At 55.8% G+C, this 27,648-nt stretch overlaps 7 protein-coding genes across 7 annotated transcripts; 3 read left to right on the top strand and 4 right to left on the bottom strand.

Annotated features, from left to right (window-relative positions):
- Positions 1 to 298: 298 nt before the first annotated feature.
- Positions 299 to 3,052, top strand: ADL1 (Calpain-type cysteine protease ADL1; the record flags this gene model as incomplete). Its single annotated transcript, XM_032037443.1, has 1 exon — positions 299 to 3,052. One exon carries the CDS (start codon positions 299 to 301, stop codon positions 3,050 to 3,052), a length of 2,754 nt encoding a protein of 917 aa, XP_031883685.1.
- Positions 3,053 to 3,200: 148 nt separating this feature from the next.
- On the bottom strand, positions 3,201 to 6,479 carry CGGC5_v009166 (uncharacterized protein; the record flags this gene model as incomplete). The annotated part of the gene is made up of 9 exons (XM_032037444.1): positions 3,201 to 3,410; positions 3,462 to 3,637; positions 3,686 to 4,249; positions 4,296 to 4,717; positions 4,764 to 4,891; positions 4,938 to 5,675; positions 5,733 to 5,887; positions 5,940 to 6,329; positions 6,380 to 6,479. The coding sequence occupies 9 exons, from the start codon at positions 6,477 to 6,479 to the stop codon at positions 3,201 to 3,203; spliced, it is 2,883 nt and encodes a 960-aa protein (XP_031883617.1).
- A 537-nt stretch (positions 6,480 to 7,016) lies between these two features.
- AcuM (Zinc cluster transcription factor acuM) lies at positions 7,017 to 9,289 on the bottom strand (the record flags this gene model as incomplete). Its single annotated transcript, XM_032037446.1, has 7 exons — positions 7,017 to 7,071; positions 7,124 to 7,320; positions 7,379 to 8,175; positions 8,323 to 8,641; positions 8,763 to 8,780; positions 9,011 to 9,033; positions 9,157 to 9,289. The coding sequence occupies 7 exons, from the start codon at positions 9,287 to 9,289 to the stop codon at positions 7,017 to 7,019; spliced, it is 1,542 nt and encodes a 513-aa protein (XP_031883505.1).
- A 2,310-nt stretch (positions 9,290 to 11,599) lies between these two features.
- On the bottom strand, positions 11,600 to 15,811 carry hxA (Xanthine dehydrogenase; the record flags this gene model as incomplete). Its single annotated transcript, XM_032037447.1, has 3 exons — positions 11,600 to 13,325; positions 13,378 to 15,579; positions 15,633 to 15,811. 3 exons carry the CDS (start codon positions 15,809 to 15,811, stop codon positions 11,600 to 11,602), a joined length of 4,107 nt encoding a protein of 1,368 aa, XP_031883569.1.
- A 2,048-nt stretch (positions 15,812 to 17,859) lies between these two features.
- Positions 17,860 to 19,463, top strand: FUS7-0 (putative aldehyde dehydrogenase FUS7; the record flags this gene model as incomplete). Its single annotated transcript, XM_032037448.1, has 4 exons — positions 17,860 to 18,132; positions 18,184 to 18,238; positions 18,290 to 19,084; positions 19,162 to 19,463. The coding sequence occupies 4 exons, from the start codon at positions 17,860 to 17,862 to the stop codon at positions 19,461 to 19,463; spliced, it is 1,425 nt and encodes a 474-aa protein (XP_031883506.1).
- Positions 19,464 to 19,616: 153 nt separating this feature from the next.
- On the bottom strand, positions 19,617 to 20,681 carry azaE-0 (Ketoreductase azaE; the record flags this gene model as incomplete). The annotated part of the gene is made up of 1 exon (XM_032037449.1): positions 19,617 to 20,681. One exon carries the CDS (start codon positions 20,679 to 20,681, stop codon positions 19,617 to 19,619), a length of 1,065 nt encoding a protein of 354 aa, XP_031883570.1.
- Positions 20,682 to 23,170: 2,489 nt separating this feature from the next.
- On the top strand, positions 23,171 to 27,339 carry CGGC5_v009161 (uncharacterized protein; the record flags this gene model as incomplete). The annotated part of the gene is made up of 10 exons (XM_032037451.1): positions 23,171 to 24,289; positions 24,340 to 24,348; positions 24,402 to 24,588; positions 24,639 to 24,682; positions 24,758 to 25,819; positions 25,869 to 25,919; positions 25,978 to 26,484; positions 26,551 to 26,682; positions 26,733 to 26,826; positions 26,888 to 27,339. 10 exons carry the CDS (start codon positions 23,171 to 23,173, stop codon positions 27,337 to 27,339), a joined length of 3,657 nt encoding a protein of 1,218 aa, XP_031883571.1.
- Between the last annotated feature and the right edge of the window lie 309 nt (positions 27,340 to 27,648).

Raw genomic sequence — 27,648 nt, 5'->3', positions numbered from 1 at the left:
GCCAGGAAAGCGGCCAGTCGCGCGGTGGTACAGCGGGAGCTATCGCAAGCGCGTCAGCCCTAGCTAGCACATCATGCCGGGGGAGGGGGGAGCTTGCAGCTCTAAGCTGATGGTGATGGAGGGTTGGCAAGCTGTACAGCTGTACGGCTGAGCTGTTCCGTGAAGCGAAGCAAGCCATTTAAACCCAGCCAGACCTCTTTTGACGAATGCTGAAGACAAGTTCTCCCCTTCTCCAGTCATTCATTTCCTGAGCTTCAAACAACCAAACCACCACGAGACCCATCACAGCCCTTCCAACATGGCAACCTACGGCGACCCCCCACCACCCCCTCTCCCCTCCACATCCGCCTCCAAATCCCGCAAGAAAGCGCCCCAGGCCGTGCTCTCCGACTTCTGGGCCTCCTTCCACTCAAAACACCAGGGCAAGGTGACCTCCATCTTCCCCCGCGCCCTCTACGCCTCCCTCCTGCCCACCGACCCGTCCCCGCGCGACGGCGCCTCCTCCTCCCTCAACGCCGCCCGCTCCTACGAGGCCGCCGCCGCCGACTGCCGCGCCAAAGTCAAGCGCATCGTCCGCGAGTGCGAGCGCACAAACGAAAAGTTCACCGACCCGGACTTCGACATCGAGCACGACCCGGAGTCCAACTGCCTCAACGGCCTCGTCCGCGACGGCGACGGCGGCATCGGCGACGCCTCCGGTGCCGTCGGCGTCAGCGCCTGGGACGTTAAGAACTCCCTCGACACCCTGACCGCCGCGCAGGTCCTCGGCCCGAACTCCACCATCCCCATCGACCCCGCCGCCGTGTCCCGCTTCCTGGGCGGCGCCGGCGACATGTGGAGCCCGTTCGGCAACATCTCCACCTCCAACCCCAACTCCGGCTCCGGCGCCGCCAAACAATCTGCCCAGAACCCTCGCACCCGCGGCATCAGCAGCTCGCGCGGCGTCAAGGGCTCAGAGTGGTACAACCCAGGCTCCATCCACCGCGTCGACTGGATCTTCGAGTCGCCGCAGTTCACCGTCAACGGCTACTCCTCCTCGGACATCAAGCAGGGCGCCAACGGCGACTGCTGGTGGCTCGCGGCCGTCGCGACCATCGCGCACCGCCGCGACCTCATGACGCGCGTCTGCGTCGCCCGCGACGAGGAGTGCGGCGTATACGGCTTCGTCTTCCAGCGCGACGGCGAGTGGGTCTCCGCTGTCGTCGACGACAACCTCTACCTCAAGGACAACGACTTCGACTACTATTCGGACGTCTACGACGCCTCGGGCAAGAAGGCCCGCCTCCACCGCAAGCGCAACCAGACCGGCAGTGACGCGCTGTACTTCGCGCGTTGCGAGGACCAGAACGAGACCTGGCTGCCGCTGCTCGAGAAGGCGTACGCCAAGGTCCACGGCGACTACGAGGCCATCTCGGGCGGCTGGCCCGGCGAGGCCGTCGAGGACATGACGGGCGGCGTCACCTCCACCATCGCGACGAACCGCGTCCTGCGCAAGGACAAGCTGTGGCGCGAGCTCGTCAATGCCGACGGCGAGTTCGTCTTCGCCCTCGCGGCCATGGGCACCGGCTGGGACTGGCAGAAGTCTGGCCTCGCGCTCGGCCACGCCTACTCCATCCTCCAATCGCGCGAGGAGGTCGACGAGGACGGGAAGCGGGTGCGCCTCGTGCAGATCCGCAACCCGTGGGGCGAGCGCTCCGAGTCCGGGCTCGGCGAGTGGAACGGCCCCTGGTCCGACGGCAGCAAGGAGTGGACGCCGTACTGGCTCAAGAAGATGGACCACAAGTTCGGCGACGACGGGCTCTTCTGGATGGCGTACGAGGACATGCTCTCCACCTTCATGTACATCCACCGCACGCGGCTCTTCGACGAGAAGTGGACCGTCGTGCAGCAGTGGACATCCGCCAACGTGTCGTGGGTCACGGGCTTCCTGCAGACAAAGTTCGTCGTCGAGGTGAAGAAGGCCGGCACCGCCGTCATCGTGCTCACGCAGCTCGACGACCGCTACTTCAAGGGCTTCGAGGGGCAGTACTACTTCGAGCTGCACTTCGTCCTGCAAAAGACGGACGGCAGCAACACCTCTTCAGAGCCCGAGCAGATCTGCCGCGTGCGCCCCGTGCACAAGTGGGAGAACCGCTCCGTCAGCTGCGAAGTCACCCTCGACCCGGGCACCTACGAGGTCCTCCCCAAAGTGACCGCGACGCGGCACAACGCGGCGCGCACGGTGGAGGACATCGTCAAGGACTACGCGGAGAGCAACCCGCAGAAGCTGCGGCAGGTGGGGCTACAGTACGACATCGCGCACGCCAAGGGCGGCGTCGTCGACGAGGACGAGATCCTCGAGAAGAAGAAGGCCGAGGCCAAGAAGAAGAAGGAGGACAAGAAGGCCAAGCGGAAGAGGAAGCAGAAGAAGGCGTTGGTGGTCGCGGCCAAGGCCCTCGAGGAGAGCGCCAAGGTCGTCTCGGAGCTTGCCGAGGGCGGCGACAAGAAGGACGACAAGAAAAAGGAGACGGCCGCGACGGCCAAGAAGGAGGAGGGCAAGGAGAAGGAGAAGGACGGAGACTGGACCGAGGTCAAGGACTCTGACAAGGAATCCACCGGCAGCACGGGGCTCAAGTCGCCGCCGCCGGAGGACAAGCCCGCGACGTCGCCATCGACTGCTGGCGCTAAACCCGGCGATGCGCCTGCCCCCGAGCCAAAGAAAGATGAGGACAAGAAGGAGGAAGAAAAGCAGGAGGAGAAGAAGGAGGAGGCTTCTGAGGAGGCCAAGCCAAGTGAGACCGAGGAGAACACTGAAGATGCCGAGGTGCAGACAGAGGATGCCCCCGTTGAGGCTGTCGAGGAGGAGGAAGAATCCGATTCCGACTCCGAGACCGAGTCTGTCGTCGACGACGGCGAAGAGCCTGTGAACCCCCCTTGGAACGCCGTATGCGTTCTTGGTCTTCGCGTCTATGCTGAGGACCCGGAGGTGGCCATCAAGCTCGTCAAGCCGGCCGATGATGAGGAGGCTTCTGCGTTGACTACTGAAGGTGAGCCCGCTGGTGCTACCGCGTAGATATGTGACATGATTTGATGAGATATGACGGGAATGTAAGCGAAGGTTGTTCACTTATTGTATTAGGCGGATTAGTTATAGATACAGTTGATCTAGTTTCCTCTCTATTGCAATGTACCCCTTTTGCAGAAATGGATTACCTGTCCCATCATTTCATGTCAAAGTCAAGCTTCGCCCTTTTCTCGTGACACTGCCTCTCCAGTGCTCCTCCATCGCTGGCATAGTGCGCTAGGTTGGTCGCGAGGTCTGCCCACGTGTGACATTCTTCATATCTCCTCTCGTTGTAACAGTCCACGGCTTGGTTGAAGGCCGTCGTCGCAAGCCACTCTAGCTCTTCCGTGGGATAAGGGTTCGGGGTCTGGAGGTCCAAAGTCAGTAATGTCTTTCGCATAGCCTCCCAAACGCTCACCTCTTTGGCACTCTTGGCCACCCCGATGGCCTGTAAGATGACCTTCTGGCCCGATTCCGCGTCTAACAACCGTACCGCTTGAAACATGCATCGCGTATACTTGGCTAATTTGTCGCACTTCATGCTCTCAAGCTCCCAAATCTCATTGACGACAATTCCCAGCGTTGAATATAATTCTGCAAGATTGTTAGCCAATGTTTTTAGGAGTCTGGCAGGCCGCTTACTGTCACCAGGTAGTTTGCCCCCCAGCGCAAGATCGCCAATTGCCTTCCACGACCTGACATCCTTGCACGACCTTGCGAGCTGAAGGATTTCTCCCAGGCCGTCGTAATCCTTTAGAGCCAGCGCTGCCTCGAAATCAAAAACCAGTAGCGCCGCAAGTTTAATGTTCAAATCCTTCTTCGTAAGAGCGTCTGCTGCTGTGGCTTGCACCTGGAAGAGACAGTCGTACGCCTTGACGTGCTTCCTTGCATCCAGGTAACACTGCAATTGCTTCGCCGTGTTATCTTCTGTTCGAGCTATTGAGATCTTGCCGGCTGCCATGACAAAGTGACTAAACATGGTACGGAAGCGGAGGTCAACCATTGAGTCCGTGGGTAGATCTGACGGATAATGGTTGAAGATTTCAAGGCAAGAGGCAAATAGTCGCAAGACAGGATAAAGGTCCCAGTTTGACGAGTTCTTCAGGCCAAGGTTGTAAGCGTTCTGGCAAAACCAGTCCAGCTCCTTGACTGTAAACAAACGATTTCCTTCCTTGTCCTTGGGGTCTCTTTGGACTGCTTTGGCAGCTTCACAACGTCAGTCGCGCCAACTCCAATGCTGAAAAATGCATACCTTGTTCGAACAAACCAGCCACGTCTTCAATACAAGCGTTCCGAGCTGAGCCCTTCTCTCCCTCCACAGCCGCCACGGCTATTCGAATATTGCTGCGAAGCAGTGCCGGTAGATGTATCGGGGAGTCTTCGTTGAACTCATGTCTTTCGAGAAGCTGTTTCATGGCCTGCCCGGCGCAGATTTTGTCTCTAGCCCTTTGCGCGTCCAGAACACAGGCATAGAGAAAGTTGGGGTCTTGAGCTGCTCCCGCTCCTATTCGCTCCAGACAATCCGCCGCCAAGTCATGATCCCCAGATTGGAGTGCAACCTTATACATGAGGTACCGCGTCATGGTCTCGTTCCGTGCCGATCCTGGCATCTCATGGAATATCTGTCGGGCTCCCTCGGTATTGTTGCGATTCAGGGCGCAGAGAATGAGCTTCCTGCGGCTGTCAGCAAAATCAGTTGGCAGCCTTTGGCCATGCATACCTGCAGAGTCTCGACCTGTTAGCAGGTCCTCCATTCTCAAATATGGATTGCAGCGCGATCCGGCACCAACCCTCGGCAAGTTGAAAGTGACCTTGGTTGTAGTTGACCTCGATCTTCTTCCACATAATCTATACAATGTCAGCCACTGAAGGGGAGTTGCAGTGAAGTACTCACAGTCAGAGCTGCAACGGCGGCAGACGCGCCAAAAGGCTGCGTCAAGTTTTCCTCTACACCTCGCAACACATTCATCAGCTCATCGATAGCAAGCTCGCTGTCCCTCTGGCTCTCCTCCATCCATAGTCTCAACAGCACGAGCCTCTCCACCCACTCGTCTCGTCCCGAAGAAACAATATTGCTCTTCAGCATCCCATTCACCATACGCAGGGCCATTGACGGGCTTTTGTCATGAAGCTTGCGCGCATGGTGAATGAGTAACTTGAAATGCGCCTCCGAGAAGTTGAACCGCTGCACCATGTGCTTCAGGATATCGGCATACGCCTCGACGTCGAAAACCTCCGCCGGCGCTTTCTGCAGCAACTCAAGACGAAGCAGCAGCACGACCGGCTGCTCTCCAACTTCTTGCTCCACGTAGCTGACCAAAACATGCGCCTTCTGCGAGGCCTCGGGCGTGTTCATCCCCAACAGGGCGTGGATATGTGCCTGGCACACGGAAAGGCGCAGCTCGAGCGCATCCCTTGGCAAACGGTCGAGCTCCTGGCTGTTGATGATATCGTACGCGCGCTCGAGCCACTTGACAGCCATTTTGAAGTCGCCCTTCTTGGAGAAGTCCTTGCCAATTTCGAACAGAACCTCCGTCAGCAGTTCGGCGGAGCTGGGGTCAAGCGTCTGGATCGTCGGCTGGCCCTTGTCGTGCATGAAGTCGGCGACATTGAGGTTTCCCTCCTTCCAGCACTGTTATACCCCCCGGGTGTCAGCGAGCGTACACATCTTCATCATCAAGATGCTCACCATTGCGGTCCGTAGTATGTAGTATTCCGACTCCAACCTCTTGCACTCCGCCAGATCGTCAGGCTCCAGCATCGTCTGCGTCAGTCTTCCCAGGAGGTCGCTGTAATTCGAAGCCTTCAGAAACACCATGTTGGCAAACTTCGCACCGCAATCATCTGTGCCCTTGTCAGAAACCTCATCCCGTCTAGCGCACATCCCAAAACTCACCAAGGCACATCTTGCCAGCCTTCAGCGCCAACCTCATCAGATGCACCACATCCGCCAGCGGCATCCAGTCCTCCGGCCGCGCATCCTCAGCCACCTTCCAGAACCTCGCAATATCAATCATTAAGAACGCAAACACCCGGCCCCGAAGCAAGAGCCTCTTCCGCGTCGGCGGCTCCCCGGGCATCTCGTCGCGGCGGAGTCTCATGCAAAGGTTCCATAAGTCGGTCCCCTTCCGATCCAGCTCGTTTCTCTGGCTCCTAGACTTTCCTCGTGGCAGATTGGGGAAGCCGTGGGTGTTGTTGAGCTTCTTCATGAGCTCCTCGTGGAGTGTGTCGATTGCTGGGGGGTCTCGGGCTTCGGGGAGACGTTTGAGGAGGTTGTCGGCGAAGGCTGCGTGGATCAGCACACGGATGGCAGGACACCAGAATGATATCACGAACCTTTGAGCTGGGTCGTCTTCCCGGCGCTTTCTGGTCTGGGGATGTTTCTCGACGTCGGTCTGGGAGAGTCCCACGGCCTCGGCAGGTCTCTGGGAGGCATATTGGATACTTCGCCAGGCTCCTCGGGGGTGATGTTGAAAATCGGCCGTGTTGCGATGCAAAATCGAGTAAGAAGCTTGAATGACAATCGGGAGCACTCTGCTGTCGTATTGACCCGTTTGTATCTGGGCGATGCTTCGAATCTCAGGTTGAGTATGTCACGACGTCGGACAGCAAATTGGCAGAAAGAGAGAAGTCGAATTTTGAACTGGCAGTTGCCTACCGTCCCCGGGAAGGCACGATGAACGATGCACCTTCCTTGCCTCGAAGCACCGAGCCGGTAGAGTGGGTCTCCACAATTCGGCTCACCAACCCGGCAAGACCCCACCCGTCCGGTGCTTCCCCGATGAACGGCAATATGTATATATACTGGCCTTTCCGTCGAAACTTCAAAGCCCAACGAACAAGTTCCACCATCCAGAAACGTAGAATGCATCCAAAATATAAGATAATGCCCTGGTATCCTGACGCCGACCCATTTTTGGTTTCTCCAATCCCAAGGCCTCCGCGCCCCCTTCCCCTCGATCAATGCAATGAATTACGGACGGGCTGGAAGATCATTGGGCAGGAAGTTGCCGATGATGAGCGTAGGGCTATTCAGAGCAATCAGTGAACGGCCCACGCAGGAGGAGCGGACAGACTTACATCTTATGATTATCTCGTTGAATCATGAATGAAAAGCAGCAGTTAATAACCGGATCCGTCGACTTGTCGTCCGGGCTTTTCAGCGTGCAGGCCGTGAGTAACGTATCGTGAGCGGGATCGAACGCTATCGTCCCAAACTCCTCCCAGTATCGCACCAGAGACTCTTCCGTGAGAATCTCATGCAGAGAGATCTTGCCCTACACCAAAAGTCAGTCAAACACGAAACCATCAAGTGCGCAGAACCAGGCAACATACGTCTCTCAAGTTCTCAACCGGCACATGCAGCAGCTCCGCCATCTCATTATTCCCCCTGAAAATCTCTCCCGTCCGCCTCCAACAGCACGCCGGCACGGCCATGCTCGCAAACACGCGGTCGTACTCCATCAGCTGCTTCTCGAACCACATCTCGACGTACAGCAGCTCCATGTCCGTCAGCGCCTGCGCCTTCTCGCGGAACTTGGGCCGGAAGCGGTCGATCGTGCGCAGGATCTTCTGCTTCGACGACGGCGCGATGTGGCTGTCGAGGTAGGTGCCCAGCCGAGCGTAGCCCTTGACGTAGTTGAACGGCTTCAGCAGGCCCGCCTCGTACTTGGCCTTGAGCACGCGGTCCATGCGCTCCTCGGGCGTGTCGTTGCCCGACGGGTCCGCCGCCTGCAGGTAGTACTCGCGCGCCTTGTCCTTGTTGTCGCCCTGGACCACGCTGCCGGGGCGCGATATCGACTTGCCCTGCTCGAGGTTCGGCGGCGGCAGCATCTGCGACAGCGCGTTGGCGGCCGTGGCCCTGTTGTTGTTGGCGGCGCCGTTGTTGTTGCTGTTGTTGCCGAAGGTGGGCAACATGTCGTTTGCGCCGGCTGACCTGCTGAAGGCGGGGCTGTTCTGGGACTCGTCGGAGAGGATGCCGCCGTCATCGAGCAGGCTCGTCTGCAGGAAGTCGTTGAGCAGGTTGAACTCGTGCGTGACCTCGGGGGCGATCATGTAGTTGTTGGGGTGGTAGCTTTGCATGTCGTGGTAGTGGTTCTGCGCCGTCAACCACGCGTCGGAGAATCCGGCGACTATTTTTTCAGGGGTCAGCTTTCTTCTGCCCCCTTGCCATCGCGGCTTTTTGTTGTTTTCGTAAATTCAGAGACAGGCGCCGCCAAGCGCGCGCATCTATACGAAGGAGAGGGAGGGGTAAGCTCAGTAGCAGAGCAGCAGCCTACATTGGTTCATATTGCTGCCGTTGCCCGGCATGCCAGACACCGAGCTCGGTGACACAAGGTGCAGCGGGTTGCCCTGGCCCAAGACAGCAGCGCCAAAGGCAGCGGACGCCTTCCTGTCGAAAGGAGGCGGCGGGCCCATGGACCCGGCCGCGGATTGGTCGATGGAGCCTCGAGCGGCGAGCTCGGTCTGCGTCGACTCGGAGTCGTCGACGGCGGAGGCGGCGTGGGAGCTCTTTGCCTTCTTGGAGTCGGGATCGCGGGGCTCGTCATGGCAGAGGTGGCCAATATTGCGCTTTATGCATCTCGTACACGGTCGTTCCTGGAGCACGACATGATCAGCAGGCGGTCGAGTTTAGAGATTGGTCGGGCAGGAGGGAGGGAGAGAGCATGGGGGGAGTGGGCTTTTTGGCGCAAGGCAGGATGAAAGAGATCTTACATACGAGATCGCAGGTCATATGCTATGTAGCAGGCAAGACACTATCCGTCAGCCATCTTTTCTCTTTTCGCATTGTTATGTTGCTGGTGCTCGCGCAGGGGCACGGCGCAGATGTATGCATGGCAAGGGTTGGCCGGCTGGCGGAGCATCGCACAGCAGCATCGCAGGCGGACAATAGTCTCAGCGCCATGCGCAAAGGCCAGGGAAGCCAACGCCAATTGTGTCCGTCGGGTGAAGGGCAGTCGGACTTACAGATCGCCGGCAATATACGCAAGCTGGGAGGGGAAGCAGAGGTTAGCTAGTGTAGTCACGCGAGCGGGGGAGCCGGCAGAGGGGACACAGAGGAGAGCAGCAAACTGCAAGGCGATCGCAGGAAGTGTGTAGACCAGCAGACGTACCATGATTGACCTTGCGGCGCTTCTTGGGGCTCTTGGAAGGCTGAACATGGTTGCCGTTCTCAGGCTTGTCGCGCTTCTCCTTGTGTTCGTCTTGCGACTCGGACTTGACGTCCTTGGCGCCGTTCTTATCCATGGCGGGTCGAGGTTCGGAATCAGTTCAATGGGGCTCCCGCTCCCATTGGACCTTTGAGGTTACGCAGAGGCCGAGGGTTCGCAGATCATTTGACGAGGGGTGGTCCTGCGCGTGTTGCTGCGGTTTGCGACTCTGCCGGGGAGGAAGACGGTTGTTTGCAGGTTCGAAAGGGCGGCAGGAAATCGAGTGGGCGAGGGGGGAGGGAGGCGTTTGCTCGTGGCTCTCGCGGCGCGCGTAGGTATGCGTGTGCGGGCAGCCGGATGGAGGCTTGCTCGTGGCTCGGGTAGCCTTGCTCTGTGGAGCAGATGCTTTGAAAATTAGGGATTCTCGTGATCTGGTCGCAGGTTGCAGCGGTGGCGGACTGTGGGCGCCGGGTAGAGACAGGTTCGGTGAGGACGGGGGACCGTTCGGGGCGGGTTCAAATCGCTCGGTGGAAGAATTTCGCGAGATCGTGACCGGGTTCGACAGCCGAGGGTGTGGCGTTCCTCCCGGGGGGAGGGGTGTGTGTGTCTGTTGTTGCAGCAGCACGCAGGAATTTGCGTTTGGGTGTCGATGACGCTGATCGGTCCCGGCAAGTTGGATGAAGCTGGAGCAAAGACCAAGAAGAAAAAGCTCCGCAACGAGAGACTGACTGAGAGTAGAAAGAAAAGAAAAAGGAAATTTAAAAAGCCGGAATGGCGACTTGCAAAGGAAAGTGGGCTGGCTAAGGTACGAGAACCACAACGACAACCACGGCTATTCCGTTGGAAAAAAAAACGAGAGATCAGGCAGATCGGCCACCCGAGTCCAAGGTCAGAGCCGGTCAGCGCTGGGCGCAACCCCCATTGCTACGTTGTGCTGCTTAGGTAGTCCAGCAGGGTCAGGACTCAGTGGAGGCCCCAGGTCGGCAGCGACAAGGGTTCCATTGCAGTGAGGGAGGTCCCTCCAGGTATTCGTACCTGGCCAGCTGTGTCCAAGGCTCGACGGCACGCCATGAAGGGGGTCGCGTCACCGTCATGGGGCAGGCAAACCGTAACGTCCAGCGAGAGGGCATCTCACAGCGAGTCCGAAGAGGTACCTCACGGAACCTGCCCGCTGGAAAACCTTCCTCCCTGGGCGTGACCCACTGTGACTGCGGACGAGGAGCAGCAGCGGTTGATGAATTGGATTGCTTCGTCCTGTTGGTGCCGGCAAGTGGCTCAGCACTTCCCATTCGCATTGAAGCTGGGCGAGGGTGGATTTGACCACTAATTTTCATGTCATTTGTACATGATTGAAAGCGACCTGCCTTACCTGCCATTGGTAGCATTCGCCGGCGACACTTGCCCAACAGCTCAGGTAACTGTAGGTTGAGGGTAACACACTCCTAACCACCAGAAATGATATCATCACCACCTCCAAAAACACCAGCACAGACATCAAATGCAGCTTCGCTAGCCTCGGGCCCTGCCCTGCTCTGCCCTACAGCAGCTACCTGGCTAAGAACCCAGCGATCCGTCAGACCTGTGTCTCCAGCTTCTAAACTTGGGCACACTACCGTCGCAATGCAGACATCAATCGCTGTGCGCACCGACAGCGACAGAGACAAGGAACCGCTGGATGGCACAGTGTACGGGGTCAAAAGTCTTGGCTTCTGCCCACTTCCCACTGACAGCACCACTCCGTCCCAAACTCCAGCACATTTTTCCAACTTCTGTCTCCAGTAGCCAAATGCAACAACTTGCAGCAGCGCTGGGGAGGGGTCGCTTGTTGAGAGTAAGGTAGCCGCAGCTGGCGATCGTCAATATTCCCCTCGCAGCATGCAATGTAATGTCAGCATGAAACCGCAGCCCGCCATTCGGTCCAGAGCCTTTCTTTCACCTTCTGCGACTTCTCCTCGGTGACGGACAAGTCCCTCGGTAAACATTGCAAAGCTCAACTGCTGCTTCCCTCCCTCCGACCAAAACAAACAACCCCTCATCATCCCATCTTTCAACCTCGTGCCTTCACGGACCACAGCCTGGACTTGGCGATTTGGGGCAACCTCAGAAGAGGAGCACAACCCAGCCCTGCCGGCCCATCGTGTGATGCTTTTCCGTTTCAAGTGTAGCTTGGAGAAGGGGGTGTACTATGGACACCCGCTGCTTGCTGACTGATCATGTGCTGCATTGCCTATGCGAATTCAATTGCGCCTATCAAATGTCCATGTTCTTTCTACCATAACCCATACAGAAAAACATGGCTCCCTCTTTTCTCATCATGTCGGAGACAAAAGAAAAAATGTACCTTAAAGAACTCCCATTATTTCTATCCCCTCATTCCAGAAACACCCATGCATACTTGGCGCCGCCTCTAAATGGCTACAAAAAAGCTCTTCTCCCCCTCCTTCGGCAGCACCCTCGCCCTCCTCATGATGGGGTCCTCGCAGCTTAGCCGAATCCTCTCGGGTGTCGCCGGGCTCTCCAGCCTGAGTAAGCCATCACCCACCCGGTCTTCCCCGACCGTCGCCTGCACCCCGTACTGCCGCCTCGCCGCCTTGAGCGCGTCGCGGATGGCGAAGAACACCGCGCTGCCCATGAACAGCGGCGGCTCGCCCACCCCGCGGGACCGCTGGATCGTCCGCAGGTCCTTCCACTCCACGTCCTTGAGCAGCGACACATTGAACTCCTGCGGGATGTCGCGGAACCCGGGGATCTTGTACGCCCCCGGCCCGCGCGTGAAGAGATTGCCCGCCATGGGCCCGTTGCGCAGCCAGAGCGACTCCTCCATCGTGAAGAGCCCGAGGCCCTGCACGAACGCGCCCTGGATCTGCCCGTAGTCGATCGCGGGGTTGATCGACTGCCCGACGTCCATCTTGATGTCGGCCCGGATGCAGGTCCACGTGCCGGTGAGCGTGTCGATCTCGACCTCGGCCGCCGTGACGCCCTGCGTGAAGTAGAAGAACATCTTGCCGCGGTTCTCGCCCCAGGTGTAACCGATTTCCGGGGTCTTGTAGAATCCCTGTGCCGAGAGGTTCACTCTGTCAAAGTAGGCCGCGTGCGCCAGGTCCTTCATGGTCGCCTTCGGTCCGAGCTTCTCGCGGTACGGCGCCAGTCGTTCATTCAGCTGCGCGCAGGCGTTGTAGATGGCGTATCCGTTCAGATCCGACGAGGCAGACGCTGCTGTCGCTGAGGCGTTCGCAACCGTGTTGGTCGCAGTCTCTGAGATGAAGACATTGTCCAGCGGCACTTCGAGTGCTTGCGCTGCGATCTGCGTCATCTTGGTGTGCAACCCCTGACCCATCTCGGTGCCACCGTGAGCCACGAGAACTGATCCATCGTGATAAATGTGAACGAGAGCGCCGGCCTGGTTGAGGAAGAGAGCGGTGAACGAAATACCAAACTTTGTCGGGATAAGTGCCAGCCCACGCTTGCGCCACTTGTTGTCGTCGTTGAACTTCGTAATCATCTCCCTCCGCTGCTCGTACTTGGATTCTTCCTGCACCTGCTCATACATCAACGGCACATGCCAGTCCGTGAGGGGCTGGTTGAAATGCGTAGGCTCCAGCGGCTTGTAGAAGTTGATCTCGCGGAACTTCTCGACCGGAATGCCCATGCGATCCGCTACCTCTTCTATGTACGTCTCCGCGATGAACATGCCCTGCGGTCCTCCGAACCCTCGGAACGCCGTGTTCGACATCGTGTTTGTCTTGCACAGGCGTCCGCGGATGAAGACGTTCGGGATCCTGTAGCAGCCATCACTATGTGACATGGCACGCTCACACACAGCCGCACTCAGGTCAAAACTCCAGCCGGCGTTGTTGAAAACGTCCAGATCCAAGGCTTGGATCTTGCCGTCCTTGTTGACACCAACCTTCCATCTGCCCAGGAACGGGTGGCGCTGGCCGGAGGTGACCATGTCCTCCTCTCGGGTTAACATGTATCGGCAGGGTCGCTTGGTCTTCTTTGCTGCGAGTGCTAATGGTGCAGTGACTTGGACTGATCTCGTTTCCTTGCCACCGAAACCACCTCCCAAACGCTTAACACGAACGACGATCTTGTTGGCCGCCACTCCAGTCATGCGAGCAACAAATACTTGTCTGCTAGGGGTTAGTTTGAAGAACAGGATTCCCCATGAGATGTTCGACTTACGTTTCGTTGGCGTTCTGGGTACCAGAAAATACCTCCATCTCCCCATCTTCAGGCTTGGGAACAACCAGCGAAGCCTGTGTCTCCAGGTAGAAATGCTCCTGACCACCCATTCTTGCCGTGCCGGTGAAAATGTGGTCGCAATTCTTGAACGCCTCCTCGGTGTCTCCATTCTTGATCTCGCGGTAGTAGTTATGGAAGCTGTCCTGCTCGATAGCCTCTTCGATGGACAGAATTGTTGGCAGCTCCTCATACTCGACTTTAACCGCGCGAGCGGCCTCCGCAGCTCTGTTTGCTGAGGTAGCAAGCATCATGGCGATAGGCTGTCCAGCGGTGAAAACCTCCCCCTCGGCGAAAAAGGCCTCGTCGAAATGCGGTGCGCCCCAACGGTTCTGTTCCGGTGTTTCAACGTCGTTAATGTCGACGTAGTCCACCACGCCCGGCATGTCAAGGGCCGCAGAGTAGTCGACGGACTTGATCTTGGCGTGCGCCTTGCTGGACAAGACAAAGCACCCATGCAGTTCATTCTTGAGGGAAGGGATGTCGTCGATATACTGTGCCTCGCCAGTCACCTGCTTCAGCGCCGCAACATGGCTCTTGGACCGGCCCACAGTCTCCTGCTCGTATGCAACAGCTGCGTCATGGTCTTCATGTCCACCAGAAATACCTCGCTCAATTTCTTCAATGGCCTCCTTGTCGACGTGTTGGCTCTGGGCATCCATGGCTGCGAGAACGTCGTGGTAGAAGCGGTAGAAGAAGCTGAGCGCCAGGGCCTTGCGGTACGAGGCCATGCCTCCGGGCACGCTGAACTGAAGGTTGAAATCTTCGCCAAGCGCGTCCATCGCGCCCTCCAGTGTTTCCAACTCAGCGATGCGCTTGCCGATGAGGTACTCCATGGTCTTCTTTGCTGCCACGGTCATAGCAGCCATGCCGCCGTAAATCAGATTGCTCTCGGTGACGACACCGTCATCGTCCACCTTGATTCTCAGAGCACCGGTCACGATGGCGATATCGTCGTCTTTCCTCTTGGCCTGCTTGTACGCTCTGAAGAATTCGCCCTTGGACGCCGTGACCGGTATCCTGATGGAAGCAATGATGGCGTCTTGCGCAAGTGCTGTTTTGCGGTAGCCGGTAAAGAACTGTGACATGGGTATTTCCGTCTCCTTGGTTTGAGACTTGGCCACCAATACAGCATTGGCAGCCCACAGAACAGGGTTGAGATCTGAAATTGGCGAGGCCGTCGCCAGATTGCCAGCGGGCGTACCGACATTTCGAATCTGCCTTCCAGCAAAGTATTTCAGTTGCTTGTAGATAGCCTCAAATACTTGGCCTCGGGTTTCACCGTAGTGCTTTGTGGCCTCCTGGCTGATGTGCTCGAGATCGGTCAGAATGACGTTTCCGCCGATTTCCAAGTGATCGTCCTTGAATTCGTACTGCCTCAGCTCAGCAATATCGCCCACGAAGACAGAAACAGGGTACTGCTGCGCCTTGAACTTGATCTCAATCTGAGTCTCGGTGCTGCCGCCGATGATCTTGGCCGAGGGGTAGACGCTCTTGATGTCAAGGAGCTGGGAGAGCGTAACGGGCCTGAACCACCTCTTTCTCTTGTTTCCAAACGCTAGTGGCCTCATTTCGTGCTTCTTCAGCATCGGGGGAAAGATGAGCTCCGTATCAGGCTTGTACTCGATGAACCCGGGTGGCGTGAACCTCTTGATGGGCTGGTCGTCGGCCGCCTTCTTGTCCATGCAACACCCGCCCGCCTTCTTCTCGCCGTTGCCATTTTCCATGCAACAGCCAGAGCCGCCGTTTGTCCTCGCCTTCCCGCATCCCCTCTCAACACTGAACGTCTGCGCAGCTTCGAGGATGGGCTTGTATCCCGTACACCTGCACAGGTTCCCGTCGAACGCCTCCTCGATGTCCTCTTCTGACGGGGCCTGGTTGTTGCGAAGCAGCGCATACAAGCTCATGACGATCCCGGGTGTGCAGAAGCCGCACTGACTGCCGTTTGTCTTTGCCACTCGCTCTTGGGCGGGGTGTGGCGCCTTTGTGTTTCCGATGCCCTCGATGGTGATGACATGCTTGCCGTCGACGCTGGCCAGGGGAGCCAGACAGGCGTTGACGCTCGCGTGGTAGATTTGCTTCGTTGTCGGGTTGAACTGGGAGATGACGACGGTGCAGGCACCGCAGCCGCCTTCGCCGCATCCCCTGTACGCTGTCAGCATGTGATAGACTCCTTGGGTACTTTCGAGCGGACATACAGCTTGGTTCCGGTCAGACCAATGCCTCGCAGGTACTCTAGCAGAGTGACTTCGGGGTCGATTTCGTCGAGGACGACGCGCGTGCCGTTGAGGTAGAAGCGGATGGTGTCGTCGAAGTCGGTGGTCAGCGTGTTTAGAGGCCCGGCATCTCGCTCGGGGGAGATGGCGATGGGTGCCATGGTGTTTGGCCTTGTGTCCTGGTTGGTGCTGGGACTGTCACACACAAGTCACTGGCCACAGAACTCTGCTCACTGCAAATTCCAGAAAAAGGAGAAAAGTGAAAGAAGTGAAGGCGTGCGTTGGGGATCGCGGTCGAGCCAACCCCGCAGCTTTAAAGCGACGGCAAGCGGCGAAGACGAGACGAGACGAGACTAGTAACGGGCGTGGCACCGCTGGAGTTTACAGTGAGGCCAGGTAGGGGTAGCTCTGACCCCGGTCCTGTCTGTGTGTCGCTGTGCGGTTGTTATCAGGTGGACCGTTTGGCGTCGTTTTGACAGCTCTGTTGCGTTCCAGAAATTCCTATTCGCCCATCATGCCATTTTGAGATCTGTTTCCTCGCAACGCACGCATTCCGCAGGCTTGGTACGACAACGAGATGCATTTGTGCCTGTAATGGCTGAAGGCCCCGCGAATCACATCAGGGCTGTTTGAGCTTATCGGCGGGGCGATGCCACTGTCACTGCGATTTTTAGCGGGTCGCGTAGCGTTATCGTCGGCCCCTCCCCCTCCATCGCCCCTCCTTCCTCCAGCGTCTGGGCTGGCCGCCGTCGGATTTCGTGGAGAGCCGCCGCTGGTGGATGGGCGGCCGGGCTCATCCTGCGCTCTGTGCATCCCCCTGCAGCGCCCTGCGCCGGTTCGCAGCGGCCCCTCTGTCGGCCGGCTCCGCTTCCGTCTCGTCGGACGCTTCCACCATCCACACTCGCTGCCCGAACTTCATCACATTGCCCTAGGATGGAGATGTTTGTTGGAATCGCCATCTCTGCAACATTTGTGATTAATGGACTGGAGAACTTGTGCCAGCACTCGAATATTTGATTGAGAGGTGGCTCAGCCAAGCCCCTTTGCTGGCGTTTACTGATTATTATGAGCAGAATAACTAGACATCGGTGAAGAGTAGTGAAATAATACCAATGGGGTACGAGCTTGCCCCGGGGGAAACCTGTGGCACGGCATAGCCTACATCAAGGCAATGATGGCTTGACTGCAGAGAGCTCAGCCTCAAATCAGACACTAGATAGATACCACCACGCGAATTGTGGTTGCGTGGATATACTGTTGGGAGGTATGGGGATATTTATAGTACTCGCACATGCGTTTTTTCGAGTCTTGCGGTCTTTCTCTCAAGGGACCAATGAATGAGAAGTCGAAGAGAAGCCAGTAACGATCACCGTGCTGTTGGGTTTCTGGCTACAAGCTTGCTACGAGCACCAACATCTTAGAGACTAGATGCTTTTGAAGTTATAATGTTTGAGAATCTTTAGCGCATTGAGATAGCGAGAGGGCTGCATATCTAAATGAAAACTAGGAGACCGCCTACTTATTATAGTTTAGTTGTTGTTATTATTACTTCAATCGTCTTCTTTTCTATCGTCCTCGTCGTCGTCGTCGTCGTCGTCTTTGCTAGTACTACGATCGTTTTCACTATCCTTGTTATGGCTATCGCTATTGCTACTTTCGTCGATATACAGGTAGGTACACAGGAAACATAGCCGTGCAGACACAGGAAATTTAGGCGGTCTCATAATGAGACATATACCACGGGCCCTGGCATGCCGCGGCAGCTTGATTGACAAGACCCCTCTTCCAGATTACTTATTGTCGAGGTGACATTGCGACATTTGACAGCTCCCCTTCCCCTTTCATCCCATCTCCCGCCCGCAAACAAAGACAGAGTTTGCCAGATGCAGACCGGCGCGCGCCTCTCCTAGCCCCATCTCAACTGCCGCCAAACCTTAAGCAGCATTCCACGCCGTCCTGGTGCCAGTTCCGGAATCCCACGCGCTCGATGGCGTCGCCGACTGGGCAGAACCCCTCATTCTCCGCAGGAGCGCGGTAGCATTGTGGGATTCTGTGGCAATGGTCAGCGAGTACTAAGCACGTTTCCGGCAACGGAGGGTGTGGAACAACCCGTGAATGCTGTAGATATATCCAGCCCCGGTGCCATCATGGGATTCAATTACGATGGACTCAGCATATGTGAATTTAGACTCGGTGCGAATATCTCATGATGAAGTTCTTCAACGTTATCGACGGCCAGCGCCGAAGTAGCGACAACAACCACCAGTGCATCGATCCCCGCACCGAAGAGCCGCTATGGGACGCTCCTCTGGCTACGACGAAGGACCTCGATGAGGCTGTTGAGGCAGCTCAGAAGGCGCTGAAGACATGGTCCAAGACCTCGGTCGAGGAGCGCTCGGAATACCTGCGCAAGATCGTCGAGGTCTTTACGGCGAATAAGCAGGAGCTCATGGAGATCGTCATGAAGGAGACTGGAAAATCAGTGAGATAACTCAACATGAGCATACCGGCGACCTACCTAACAATCATCCAGACTCTCATGGCCGAGATCGAAATCGGAAACACCTGCCAACAGACTCTCTACTACAGTACGTCCCCTCCAACCCTCTCACACCTCCCAGATCCTCACAACCTGCAAGCCAAAGTCCATCTCGAAGACGAAGTCACCTTTGAAGACGACTCCCTCAAAATCGTCGCGACACACACCCCGCTCGGCATCGTCGGCGCAATCTGCCCCTGGAACTTCCCGCTCATCCTCTCCAACATCAAAATCGTCTCCTCCCTCATCACCGGCAACTGCGTCATCGTCAAGCCCTCCCCCTTCACGCCCTACTCCGTCCTCAAGTCCGTAGAGTTGCTCATCCCCGTCCTGCCCCCCAGCGTCGTGCAGGTCCTCAACGGCGGCGCGGACCTCGGCGCCGCGATGACGACACACCCAGGCATCGCCAAGATCAGCTTCACGGGCACGGTGGCGACGGGGAAGCGCGTGATGGAGAGCTGCGCGAGGACGCTGAAGAGGCTGACGCTTGAGCTTGCGGGGAACGATGCGTGCGTGGTTATCGAGGACGTGGACGTGGCGGAGACCGCGGGGAAGGTGGCTGCGGGGTGCTTTTTTAACGCGGGGCAGATGTGTGTGGCGACGAAGCGGGTATATGTACACGAGAGCGTGTATGAGCCCTTCTTGAAGGCGTTCACGGCGGAGGTACAGAAGGCTTTTGCGGTGAATGGGGACGCGGCGGCGCCGAGTTTGTTTGGGCCGGTGTCGAACAAGGCGCAGTATGAGGTTGTGCAGGAAATTGTGAGGGATTGTGAGAAGAAAGGGTATAACGTCGTCGCGGCGGAGAATCCCCTGGATGGGAAGGGGCTCTGGGTACCGCCGACGATTGTAGTCAAGCCCCCGGAAGATTCGATGCTCGTGAGAGAGGAGCAGTTTGGTAAGTCGACGGAGTTCAAACTCCCACCACCTCTCTTTACACACTACCAAAATAATAGTGGCTAACATCTCGCCAAGGCCCCATCATCCCCGTCCTCTCGTGGTCCACCGAAGACGACGTCGTCCAACGAGCGAATCTCAGCAACGCAGGCCTGGGCGCCTCGGTCTACTGCAGAGACGTCAGCCGCGCTGAACGCATCGCGAGGTCCCTCGAGGCCGGTACCGTGTGGATCAACATGCCCGAGCAGCCGCACCCGGGCGGCTTCTTCGCGGGGCAGAAGGAGAGCGGGATCGGAGGAGAGATGGGCAAGCAGGGGTTGCTTTCGTACAGCTACACCAAGAGCTTGCAGTTTTCAAAAGCCGGGAGCAGCAAACTATAAGACGATAGAGGCGTCTAGATGACGACGGCTGTAATCAGACAGGAAATGCAGTCGCTCTAGCAATACTAGGTAGAAAAGTATGCAGTCTCTCTGAAAAAGGGTCATCGCGCTGTTCATTTGTTCTCATGCCAGTTGCAACCTAGAAAACACTTCTCAAGCCGCCGTCGCCCGCTTCTCAATCTCGTAAAACTGTTTCGCGACGTCCGTGAACGTCTTCTTCTCATCCGTATACTCCAGACCCAGAAGCCTCTTCGCCGATGACGAGTCCACCCCAAAGATGCCCTCCGGCAGCGCCGTCTTCTCCGGATCGCCCTTCGGTATTCTCCCTGCCAGCTCCGGCAGCGCCTCCCTGAAGTAGTTCGCAACCTGCTGGTGCGAGATCCCGCCGGGGCTCACCACAAACCTGTTCCCGCCGGCAGCCGGCTTCGTCGCCGCCAACAAATGCGCGCGCGCCACGTCGCGCACATCGACATACAGGTGCAGCTGCTCCGGCGGCACGGCACTCGTCTCCGTCAGTCCGGGGCCGAGGAAGAAGCTGTACAGGTTGAAGTTGCTCTGGTTGAGCTCCGCGGGAGCCTTGAGGTATGATGCATCGTGCATGGGTCCGTAGACCATGGGCGGGTTGATCGTCGCGATGTCGAAGGGGGGCTGCTTCTCGACGAGGAACTCCCAGGCGGCCTTTTCCGCGAACATCTTGGAGGAGACGTAGGGGATGACGGGGTTGTCCGTGGTCTCGGCCTCGTGGCGCGAGATCTTGAACCAGTCCTTCTCGGAGTAGATCTTTGGCGGGGAGGTCACGGGCGGGGCGGCGCCGTCGATGACGGCGGCCATGGAGCTCGTGATGACGACGCGCTTGACGGATTTCCCCTTGCGGAGGATGCCGTGCAGGATCTCGGTGGTGCCCTTGACGGCCGGGTTGATGAAGTCCTTGTTGGACTTGCCGGCGCGGAAGTTGAAGGGGGACGCGGTGTGCAGGACGAGGTCGAAGGGCGGGTCGGAGACGAGGGCGGCGTCGAAGGCTCCCGGGGCCGCGATGTCGGGGACGAGGGCGAAGTCGAGCTGCGAGGAGGGGTAGGCGGCGAAGGTGGCTTTGAGCTGGTCGGCGGAGGACTGGGAGCGGACGACGGCGCGGACGGAGTGGCCTGCCTCGAGGAATTGGGCGAGGATGTGCTGGGCGATGAAGCCGTTTGCGCCGGTGAGGAGGACGCGGTGTGGCATGTTGGATGTTGGTTCTCGAGATCTGATAAACCCTTTTCGTGATGTTTCTGCTCCTAGAGAGAGAGAGGTCCTCCTGAGGGCTGGGAGGTATTAGAGCTACTTTATACCCCCCTCAAACCTCAAATCGCGTGGCAACGACTTCGGACGTAGCTCCTGCGACAGGGCAACAAACTTCCGAATGTTCTGTTTCATGACTCGTCCTCTGAAAACCACCCTTATCAAACGGACTGTCCATACTAAGCGTGCGCTGGTTATGCGGTCGTTTCAATCCAAGCTGCGGCGATTAGATAGCTAGATATCTATTAAATTTTCTGGAGGGGTAATCTTGAAGGTCGCATCGGCAGGGGGCAGATTGGACCCGAAGCCGAACAGCTCGCGGCGGCCGAGAATCGCGGGGCCGTTATCGTCGAAATAAGCTTCGGGGTCTAGCTTCCAGAGCTCCCGGGAGGTGGGAGCTCGGTCCTTGATTACGTGCTTAGTGGACGGGAGCTTCGGAGGAGCATTTGACGTCAGTTCAATGCTCTCATGGCCGTCGTAGTCAGAGGCGGCATTGTTGCCCGGGCATGTGTGTGTTTGTTCGTCTCTTTGAGCAATTTGACTGACCATGGGCAATGATGAGAATAACGACAATGAAGACAAAACGTTAATGGGAATGTCATGAAGACCAGGGCATGAGATTAGTCAGTCTTATCCGGCCGGGCCATCGATACATCCGGACTTCGTGGACCCGCCCCCGACTTTCCATAATCGCCGACTCCAGGCAATTTACTCATACAACAACGTAACCCAATCTGCGGCCGTTGACAATCGAATGGGGTCTATCAGATGCTATCATTGCGCCATCGTGCTCTCATGTTTATTGAGTTCGGCCATCCGTAAATTATACAACTCTCTGCCATTCGGTAGCAGAAATCGGCACTTGATGACCCGGCATCCCGCATTTCACTTTTCGGCGCTACGGCGATCAGCAGCCAATACCGGGCCGGAACTCTAAGAAAAGCCCTGGCCCCGGCAGGCCCGATTTTAGGCCGGACCCGCAACGAAAAAAAATCGCACTGCACTAAAAATTGCAAATTACTTGCGCCGAAATGCAAAAGAATTGACCAGCCTGGGGGTCGAACCCAGAATCTCCTGATTGCACGATTGAATCGTAGTCAGACGCCTTGCCATTGGGCCAACCGGCCAGATTAATCCATCTCTGGATGTTGACTTATTCGCCAGTTCCTCGTCTCGAGTAGCTTTTGCCATGGAGACCGTGATTCACCAGATTTCCTCACCCCCACCACCCACCACCCACCAACTTCCCTTTCATCACATGCTGTGCAAGCACAAAGAACCTTGATTTCCTCTTCCTCATCTTCCTGGTCTCTCGACTTTTTTGTTCAATCAATTTTCCATGCGTACTGCCGAAGATGAAATCTGAGCAAAAGGCAGTTCGTGCTTGCTTTAAGGGCCGCGCTCCGACGACCGCCCTGAGCGGAGATGGAGTCAGCGTTCAACCACATATCAAAGATTGGAGCCAACGACTGCATGTTTGTTCACTGCAGAATGTATTCCACTTGAAGTGCAACTTCATCTTATCTCTCTCCGAATGCTGTTGCCTGGACTTGGTCCCATTTGATGGCATCAGAACAAGCTTTAGATCAGGCTGTAGCCCCGCAGAAACGAAGAACTGATGCCACGAGGTGAGGGGGGGGGCAAGCAACCAAGTTGACAGCCTTGCGAGCTGATGTGATTGCTTAGCGGACTTAATGCCGTTAATGGGTGATCCTCTCGCAAAGATGTCCTCGTTAAGCGATCAGAGACCGGGGTGGCTGCAGAGCCATGAGCCCACCTTCATCAATACTCCATCTCCCTTGCAGCACACATCATGGAGCCCTCAGCCTGATTTTGCCAAGAACAAATGCTGAACCTTCATTTTAAGAAACAACACGAAGATAATTAAGTTCGAATTGAGCTTAGTTGGTTGAGGCTGAGTTGTCGGGTACAGTACTCTGGTCTCTGTGCGACCACATGTAATCTTAGCTGTATGTCGTATTGCTAAATATGACGAGCCTTTTCTGCATGTTTGATCGCCTCTTATCTGCCGCACCGCTCCCAGAAATTCCCTCGCCTATGATATCGAACCCCGGCTTACAGCTTTCCCCGCCCATCACGGTGGGATCGAGGTATGTTGCTGCAGCCTGCCGGAGCTGAAGAGCCACAGGGAGGCTGTGATTGGGTCGTGATACACAAGAACCAACCACCCTGTCTTGAATCTGACCACCCATTGACCAGTCTAGTCAAGGATGGGCGAGACTCAGTTCCGAGCCTCGTTTTGGCCCCCAACGAGGTTCGGTCTCTTAATACACTCGCTCCCATTCAATTGGCTTCGAAAATGCACGATCTGGCAGCTGGGACCAGTCATGTTTGACAAGCCCGCCTAGACGCACAGCGCATGCTCTTCCAAATTCTTTTCCCAAGGCAGAACCAACCACAGAAGACACGCGATGGGAGACCGAGGCGCGAAACCAACCTGTCTCTCAGCACAACATCACGGTGCTGAAGTCATTCGAGATTTCCCTGCCCACTACTTTGGCTGTATTGAGATATCTGACCGTCCTCAGTTCCTCAACAGGTCCAACCCTCTTTGGGACGAAGAGTTGAGGTTGCAAGAGGAAAAGTTAAGGCAGCAGAACGGAAAGAAAGGCGACGAAGTCAAGGACTTCAAAGGGGACGCCGAGAAGAATATCGAAAAGAAAATCCGAGGTCTGGCTGTGTCAATCGAGTCACAGTACAAGAGAACCGACATTCTGCGCAAGGCCATCAGAGATGTTGGCTGCACACATCTAACAAAATCAGAATTGGCTGAGTTTCCAGAAGGGCGTCCTCCAGACTGCAACTTGGTCGACTGCCTGGTGGATAGTCACGCCCGTTGGAAAGAGACCAAGGAGTTCAGAGATGGGATTGAGAAAATCCGCCAATGGAAGAAACAGCGTGAAAGACAAGTCGATTCCACGCCACCTGATGCCATGAACGTTCAGCATGACACCATGGATCCAGGGCGTATTGCAGTGAGAAGAATCATCCAACAAACTCGAGAAGATGCGTTCGAAGAGGAGACTCAGCCGGGAAAATATGAGTTGGAGAGAGACATCAACGGCTACGTTATTCAGTGGGACATAGTCGGGCGCAAAGGATTGCGTAACAATGAGAGCAAGTCTGGCCATCAATCAACAAACAGCGATCATTCGCTGCCTAAGAAACCAACTCAGCAAGTTTCAACGCCACAAATCGAGGTTATGGAGCACCACGGAGCTATCGAGAACAGTCCGAATGAGTCGCTACGCGTATCAGAGGAACCGGGAGGTCGGCGCGCAAGTATGGTTCCTCCGCAGCGGGCGTCATTCTACAAGTCTTCCTCCAGAGATGAGAAGTATCTCAAACCCGCCGAAGAAAACACCACAGAAGACTACCGATTCAAGGGGCATTTCCCTGGCCAGAGACTTTCTCTTCAATATCTTCTTGAAGAAAAGCCCTCCCTGCCGAAGAAGGATGATGTTGTCCTCTGCAAAAACCGCCACCCTGATAGGGTGCGGTATATTCACATCCCTCACAACAACATGGAGGTAAGTCGGAACTTCATCTCTTGCGCAACGCGACTAATCAATTTGAATAGTGGATTGAGGTAGGTAGCCATATGGGTGTTACTGAGATGAAGATTGCTAATATGTGGCTTAGAGAGCAATCGCTTGCTACTTTCGCGACGACAAGCCGGATCATGGTTGTCTGTATCGAGAACCCCCGGTCAAAACAAAAAGTCATATGATCTTGCGCCCAGAGTACTGGAGAGGCCAGCAGCATGGAGGCAGGCGGAGCATGGTTCATGCTCGTCACATGCGGCCCATTTGCGAAAGAGTATCTTCAGGTGAGCTTTTCGATAGACCTTTTGCCGACTGCGTTGCTGAAACGAGGTAGAAATCTGGGATTCGGAGGACAACCCAGCAAACTTGGTGCTGTTTGTAAGTTTACTATGCCATGATGCTTTTCTCTTCAGACGATCACATACAGTGCGCGATGAGCTAAGAATTTCCAAGATGCCGTATCTTCACTGGGAAGAAGACAGAAAACGTGAGAAAGTCGCAAGGATTATCGAAGATGAGACATCAAAATGCCACGAAAAGCGAGAAATCAAGGCGAAAAAGGGAAAGAACGACAGGATCCAAGAACGAACATTCAACGGCGAACCGCTGCGTAGCAAAAAGCCTCTTGACCATCCACCAGATGACCCCAGACATCTAAAGAGGGTCAAGGAGGCTTGGGAAAAGAACGCGTTCGGGGGTTCCGATGGAAGGTCTCAGCGCACCGTCACCGAGTTGGCGGGGGGCCTCGCTCCGGGTGGGCCAATTGAGGACGAATACCATGAAGAGGGTCGAAGCCTGTGGTACGTGGCAAAACTGGAGAGCGGCAAGCATGGCCGGATCACTGCCCAGACCAAGCTGGGGCAATTTCTTCTTGATGCTGCTAGGCTTTACGAGGCGATAACGATGTACAGGGATCAGCAACTCCTAGAGACCTACCTTCACCATGATCCCCCGCTGCATCCTCGCCGGACACTCGACCAGTCCTACTACTGGACACTGAAGACAACGAAAGCTCGCGATCGGGATCAGGTGGTATATCGAGGAACGACCATGGACGAAAGAAACGTGCATAGATTTCGTGAGGAGGGAAAGAAGAACTGTCCGGGTGCCAAGAACTGCATTAAAAAGAAAACCCTCCTACGTAAGATCCTCGACTCGGAAGAAACGACGGAGGAATGCACGCACAAGCCTGAAAAGCTGGGAAAATTCAGGTGGGACGACCACTGCACGCAAACGGATCTTGACGGTTGCGACCACTGCAGGGGTGAGATTCGAAAGGTTTCTCGGGTTGTAATGGTTGACCAGCTCTGGATGTGGATCTTGGACAAGCAAACCATCATCACCAGCTTTCCTAAGCGGTACGGCAACAATAAGTCAGATCCTTCTGGTGTCCACAAGTCGATCCGGGACCGAATCAAAAACGCCCGCAAGAACCAAATACGATCTGTGTTTGATGTGGCTTTGATTATCCTTGATGAGTGCTCAAACACTTTCTTCGACCGCACCAAGACTCCTGTAAGTCACATTAAACGAAGCTCATGAGTACACTCTGACACTGCCAAAGGACCGTCATCCCCAAGTGATGGACATATTCGGGGATGCGATTGGAAACCTGGTAGGCTTTCACCATCATGCGCGGACTTGGGATCAGCTGCAAACTTACTGGGAAATAGACGAATCTGCAAACCGTGTCTTTCCAACACTTGTGGCACTGGACCGAGAGAGCCTCGCAAGTTTACATTTCAAAGTCTAAGTATGAGGACGCTTCTCATCTTCACCTGCCACTGCTCAACATCAATCCGGAGGGGAAGCTCCAGCGTGAGATTAAAGACATTCTCGATGAACTTGACATAATGATCAGCATCAATAACAAGCAGAGGGATGTCATCAAGAGATTCACGAAGCATGTGGAGAACATATTTGACGCCAGCGGGGAATGGAGAGACAACATGAAGTCAATGAGCTCCGACGATGATCGAGACTATCGCAAGACGTCCTCTCGACCATCTTCACTCGCAACGGCAACGAAAGCAAATGACGGGGATGAGACAGATGGAGACAAAGAAATGGAACAGTTCATCTGGTTTCGAAAACAAGCTTATGACTTGATCTCCGATGTTGGAGATAGAGTGTTGGAACTTGAAGGGCTCCGAAAAAGCGCCGAGAGCACAGCTCAAGGGGTAAGCCAAAGTCAAAAGGACAATGTGATGTTAGCTTTCGCAACCCGACTGACATGCAACCTGCAGATTAAAGACCTTCTCGACCTCAAGCAGCAGCAGGCCAGCATTTTACAAGCATGGCAGTCAGTCAAGCAAGCAGACGAGAGTGTTCGGCAGGGAAGGTCGATCATGATATTTACCATTGTGACAATCATCTTCGTACGTCGGTCATCACATGTGTGTTGAGAATAGTCGCTAACCACTTCAAGCTTCCATTGTCCTTCATGTCCAGTGTATTTGGGATGAATAATTCTACCATCGGATCGGATATAATGACCTTCGGTGATCAAGCGAACTTCATGTGTAGGTGCAAATTTCTGATTTCTTCCTAGCTGAAAAGACTTTCTGATATTGACTTTTGCAGTTCCAATCTCTGCTGCTGTCATTCTTGTTTCGATCGTTTTCGCGTTTTGGACCTTCCCCCGGACAGTCTTCTGGTCAGCATACAAGATGCTGGAGACTTGGCTTCTGGTGAAATCTGGAGCTTACTACTACTGGCTCGTGATCCGAGAGGAATACAAGAACCTCAGAAGCGAAGATCTCCTGAAAAGCCTTGAAAAGGAAGTGGCTGAGATGAAGGGGAAAGTAAAGAAGCAACGTCGAAGGGACAAGATTAACGAGGAAATGAACTCAGAGGGTCAAAGTAACGAACCCGAAGGAGACGCACATCTGCAGAACGGCAACGGGCGTGCAACCGCAGCCGATCTGAACACCCGACAAGAGCAGGCATCTGATAGCGGCACAACTGACGTAGCATCCCTCAGCTCGTGGAGTCGGCTCTATCGGAGGAAAAAGGTGCCGGATGCGGGCGTGTGATGTTAAACATTGAGTATGACGGTCTGTATTCGATTGGACGTTGTACTGTTCATTTTACTGCTTTCTTACAATTGAAACCTCTGTATCGTACTTCGCGAGAATGTTTGCGGTGGCTTGAACGTACCTCAGCAAGTGAGCGCAGCTCTTACTAGTGTTGTAGTCGAGAGCCCGTGTTCTCATGCTAGCCTAACGTGCTTTCTACTGCCTGCTAACCGAAGCGCTGGCATTGCAATGCCCAACGAGGCAGTTTCCTATCGCGGCGAAATAGGAATTGCAAACGCGGGAGCCAAGCTATATATTGTCATGCTA

This window comes from Colletotrichum fructicola (genome assembly GCF_000319635.2).
Source record: "Colletotrichum fructicola Nara gc5 chromosome Unknown KSG_Nara_v1_contig05, whole genome shotgun sequence".
NCBI lineage: Eukaryota > Fungi > Ascomycota > Sordariomycetes > Glomerellales > Glomerellaceae > Colletotrichum > Colletotrichum fructicola.
Note: the sequence above shows the minus strand (reverse complement) of the source record. Positions and strands in the feature narration are given on the sequence as shown.